We start from the raw sequence: 5313 nt of genomic DNA on the forward strand, positions 1-5313 counted from the left end.
GGTGATTGTACCTGAGTCCTGCTACCACGCCAGAGTGAGAGCTGCCTTTTACAAATCATGGTAAGCTCCTCATTCTTTTCTCTTAAAAATATTTGCTATATATCAGTTTACAGTTTATTTTCTTAACCTGAATCAACTGTGAATGAAAGAAATGTACTTTTGCTTTTCGGGATATAAAGGGGAATGTTATGTATTTTTATTTTTTTGCTGAGGGCAGTCTGACTTTTCTGGTAGAGCAGGGGGCGATCTTTTATTAAAGAAAAAGGATCAAATAGTTAAACATTATGGCTTTTGGTCATTAAGGTGCATTTTATCATTCAGACAACCAGGGCTTAACTTTATCTTCACAGTCAACTAGCTAATAGGACTAATCACTTGTGAGAAACACAGAAAACATCTTTGTGGATGTTGGTGATTAAATGTCATCTCTACCAGCAGCTAACCCCCCTGGCGTTGCAACATGGTGGACTCTGAAGAGAATCTGCACCCTCTGTGGATATGAAGGGCTCATTCTAAGCTAGTTTCAGGTGATTATACACACAACATAGTTATGAATATATTATATTACACATCCCTCGAAATACTACACACTGTCCCTTAAATATATATAAAACCTGCAATAGCTGATTTCAACACAACTTTGACATATATTCTTTTGAGTTGATTTAATACGTTTGTTAGCAAAGAGTTGCATATTTAAATATCCAGCAGTTACGGAGCAATTGTCGTAAATGTGTCCACCTGATGAATGTAAGTCCAATTTTCATTCTCTTTTAGCTCTGTTTTGGTCTCTACCGACTCCTGAGGGAAATATCTGGGCCTTTAGCAGCTAAATGCTCCACTATTTCCCCCAGCTAGTCTTTAACTGTGTGTTTCCGTTGTCTGGTGCTGAGCAGAGTAAAGTGAGTTTTTAGGATCTTCTTTACTGAACAGCTGGCTGCTAAATCTGAGAATGTATTGTGAGAACCTTGAGAATGAATCAAAACAGTAAAGTTGCAGCCGGACACAAACTCACTATGAAGCTCCGTAAAGTGGAGAGGAGCTGCAGATTCAGGTGATAATTCTCTGTGGGTTCATCAGTGCGAGCGACTCCTTTCACTTTGTCACATTTTCACATTACATTGTTAGAGTAAAAATATTGATTATAGCCGCTTTAAGGTTTGTATTAGATCGGAGGGAAGATGTTGCAGTTTTCGTGCCCCTATAAGTCAAGGGTAGCAGTAAAATACAACATGAAGCAGAGCACCGTGCTTTAAAAATGTTTTTTAATTCAAATCCCCCATCCCAGCACGATCATTTTATACAGTCCCTATTGTTTCTCTCTGTTTCTGTCTTCAGGATTCTTGTTTTGTCTCTCTGGAGAACAACTGAATTGTGGACGTAGGACTTAAACACAATGGAGAACAACACAACCATCTTTCAAGATGTCACTCAGTTTGTTAATCTGACAGAAATACCTCTGAACCCTCTTGAAGAGCAGGTCATAACAATATTTTTGACAATGCTCATCTGTATAATTGGGATTGCCGGCAACATCATGGTGGTGCTGGTTGTGCTGCGCACTAAACACATGGTGACCCCGACTAACTGCTACCTCGTCAGTCTGGCTGTCGCAGACCTCATTGTGCTCCTTGCTGCAGGGCTGCCTAATATCTCGTATGTTATAGCCTTCTGGATATACGGATACACAGGATGCTTGTGCATTACTTATCTTCAGTACCTGGGCATCAACGTGTCGTCCTGCTCCATCACAGCCTTCACCATCGAGCGATACATCGCTATTTGCCATTCCATGAAGGCACAATTCATATGCACCGTTTCCCGGGCCAAGAGGATCATAGCCGCGGTCTGGGTCTTCACCTCACTCTACTGCATTATGTGGTTCTTCTTAGTGGACACAGATGAAACCGTCTACACCAACGGAGTGGTCGTCACATGTGGCTACCGCGTCTCCAGGAACTTCTACATGCCGATCTATTTCCTGGACTTCACTTTGTTCTATGTGATACCCCTCATTGTGGCCACTGTGCTTTACGGTCTCATCGCCAGGATTTTGTTCATGAGCCCTCTGCCTTCGCACATGAACGACGGAGGAGGGTCGGTTCACCAGGGTCACTCCCGCAGCACTAACAAGGCAAACAGAGGTGCGGTCTCTGCAAGGAAACAGGTACAGTAAATGCTAAAACACAGTTTAGACAATAATCTCTCTTCATGAATGAAAATTAAAGTCTTGTGAATATATTCTGTGTAAGTGTCTTTTTAGCTAGATCTGAAAAAATATATAGTTTAGGCCAGGAATCTCAAAATCTTAATTGTTCCTTCAAATGTATGATTTTTCATAATGGTTTCATCAAACTATCGCAAACAACTATTGGATGGTGTTCATGGTTCTCAGAAGATGAATCCTACTGACTTTGGTGACCTCCTGATTTTTCCTCCAGCGCCACCGGGAGGTTGACATTTGTGATTTTGAGCGAAATGTCTCTACAACTATTAGATGGATTGCAATTTGGTTCAGACATTCAGTAACTGTAATAACTTGGTGATCCTCTGACTTTCTTATCTCGCACCATCATCAGATCCAATACTTTGGTTTATGACCAACAACTTGCAAAACTAATAGCAATTTAATTGTTAGCATGTTAGCATGTTGATGTTAGCATTTAGTGCAGCTGTCTGTGGGTACAACCTAACAAAGCCACTAGCATAGCTGTAAACTCTTGTTATTAGAAAATGTTCTCAAACACTGACATCATATCAGCGTGCTTGTTCAAATAATTACTCTTCCTCATTACTGCCACATAATTACATCTCTATTGTTCTTTGTTTCCTTGCTCCTCTGTCTCCTTCTCTGTATCAACAGATAACAAAGATGCTGGCTGTGGTGGTCGTCCTCTTCGCCGTGCTCTGGATGCCTTATCGAACCCTGGTGGTGGTCAACTCCTTTATCGACCCGCCTTACCACAACACCTGGTTCCTGCTCTTCTGTCGCATGTGCATCTACACCAACAGTGCCATCAACCCCATCATTTACAACCTCATGTCTCAGAAGTTTCGTGTCGCGTTCAAAAAGCTCTGCAAGTGCAGCTGGCGACACAAGGGGAAGGCGGCAGAGTACAACGTGCCGATGTATTACAGCGTGATAAAGGATTCATCCCATGAGAGCAATGAGCAGGTCACAGATCAGGAGGAGGTGAGCGGCCAAACCAAAAGGAGGGGCAACGAAACGGATGACGACGCGAGCACTTTCAGCATTTCTTAATGAGTTTGTTGGCTTCATTAGGATAAGGGAATTATTTGTGAAAATCTTTCTATTTATTGTTTACGGTTGCTGTTATTTCCATCTGTTAGAAAAAGTATTTACTGCCTCTGAGATCTGTAGATATTCTTCTTGTTTGCAGTGACAAACGTGTAGTTTGTGGTAGTTGTGGTACTTTTGCATCAGTATTGTAACTGTGTTAAACACAGTGTGTGAAAGCAGGCTTTAGTGTACCTCACGCTGCCTAGTGGCACATAATGTACATCATAATATCTGTTGCAGTTACACAAAAATTAGTGGTTCTTTGAAATGTTTGGAAATACTGTACTCGCCATTTTAGTAAACATAAAAAAATGTAAAAACAATGACTGAAAGATTGACATTTTATGTGACATGTAAAACTGATCCTGTGGATGCATATTTAGAATTTTGCCTTGAAACAATGTCCAAACTTTTGAGTAGTGCCGGTACTTATGTGCAACACTGACCTTATCAAAGAATCAGCATGTCTCCTGATAACAAGTGCACTTGTGCTTTTCATGATTACACTCTCAGGCTGGATTGTCCTGAGATATACCACACTCTTCAACAGCACTGATGAACACAGTCTAGACTTTCCCCTTTTATTAATACTTATTTATTCATTCATCTAATAACTCTTTGATGGATTGTGATGACATTTTGAACTGACTTTGGTGACCCTGGTAATGTGATTTTTCCTCTATAGCGCCACCATGATGTTCACTTTAGTGGTTTTGAGTCAATGTCTCCTCTACTCTGGAGTACACACACACCAACCTCAGATGTTCTTTGTGTTAAGCACTAACTACTAAATGGTAGGATGCTAACATGCTAAACTAAGATGGTGAACATTGTACACTTTATGCCTTCTAAACATCGGCATGTTAGCATTGTCATTGTGAGCACCTCAGCTTCCAAACGTTAGCATTTTGCTCAAAGTATCGCTGTTCCTAAGTACAGCTTTACAGAGCAGCTAGCGACTTGCGACTTTAAGTCTTATTTATTCATTCATGATCATAAATAGGTCAACAGAATAACTATCCAGCCGCTATAGACAGCTGTAGGCTGACATGGTTTTTAAGCGAGCCTAAGTAGCTAAAGCCTTTACGCAGCGCTCCATCTACACAGGTGTTTTCACTTATGTTACCTGATTAGACCTCCTCTCATACCTGTGTGATGTCCTATATACTGAGTTTGATTGGCATGTCCTCATGTTAGCTTTGTTCAAGGATTCAAGCATTCAAGGATTCAAAGATAATTTATAGAAATGCAATTGTAACCCATTTGTTACACAAGAAAACCTTAAACCAAAAAAAATAAAAAATGAATTGTGCCTTCCTGTAGTGCATTTCTGTAAATGTGCATCAGGAGGAGTAAAGTAAGTGCTGGAGCATTTACACTGTTATCTTTCTTTTAATCATTATCATTATTTGGGTATTTAATTCTGACTGTAAAGGGATGTAGAGGACCCTTTATAAATCATTAAAGTTTGGTGACATTGTGAAATTCCCAGAATAGCCCCACCTAATTTCACAGAGTGATTAGACAGACTGTGTGGATGTGCAGGTCCTTTTAGTATTAAGTCTTTTGAGTCTCAGTTAGTTGCAATAATGTTTTTCTGCATATACCAACTAAACTCCTCTTCTAATCATTGAAAATATCACTGGATCTTCTTAGACTACAATCTAAAAAGAAAAAATATAATAACAACAATCCCTCAGCCCATCCACTGAGATTATTATGTGTGAAAAGTTTGTATCATTAGATTTACAGTCTGACAAACTAGGAGGTAATAAAGCTCCTATAGCTCCTATCGGGCCAAGCCAGGGGATGAAAGAAAAGTTGTCTTGAAATTGTCTTTTTGACATGTAACAAATCTAGCAAGTGCAAGTGCATTATGGGAAAAATATTTTGATGTTAATTGTTGCCAACAACTTGGCTGTCTCTGTCGTCTTATTGCTGTTGTTTTCATCATCACTGCATGCCTGTGCATCTCAACACAGCCAACTCTTCACCATCTGTTCAATATATAT

At 40.0% G+C, this 5313-nt stretch overlaps 1 protein-coding gene across 1 annotated transcript; it reads left to right on the forward strand.

Moving 5' to 3' along the window:
* On the forward strand, positions 1 to 5313 carry LOC116382048 (thyrotropin-releasing hormone receptor). The gene is made up of 4 exons (XM_031844725.1): positions 1 to 60; positions 439 to 527; positions 1339 to 2167; positions 2864 to 5313. Exons 3-4 carry the CDS (start codon positions 1397 to 1399, stop codon positions 3260 to 3262), a joined length of 1170 nt encoding a protein of 389 aa, XP_031700585.1. The 5' UTR covers positions 1 to 60; positions 439 to 527; positions 1339 to 1396; the 3' UTR covers positions 3263 to 5313.

Source organism: Anarrhichthys ocellatus, unplaced genomic scaffold, assembly GCF_004355925.1.
Source record: "Anarrhichthys ocellatus isolate YVR2014 unplaced genomic scaffold, GSC_Weel_1.0 scaffold5, whole genome shotgun sequence".
NCBI classification, from domain to species: domain Eukaryota; kingdom Metazoa; phylum Chordata; class Actinopteri; order Perciformes; family Anarhichadidae; genus Anarrhichthys; species Anarrhichthys ocellatus.

Bases quoted from the DNA above. Each gene is read 5' to 3' on its own strand.
- LOC116382048 (XM_031844725.1), top strand. From the start codon at position 1,397: ATGGAGAACAACACAACCATCTTTCAAGATGTCACTCAGTTTGTTAAT. The intron at 2,168-2,863 runs GTACAGTAAATG...CTGTATCAACAG, and splicing joins CGGTCTCTGCAAGGAAACAG to ATAACAAAGATGCTGGCTGT.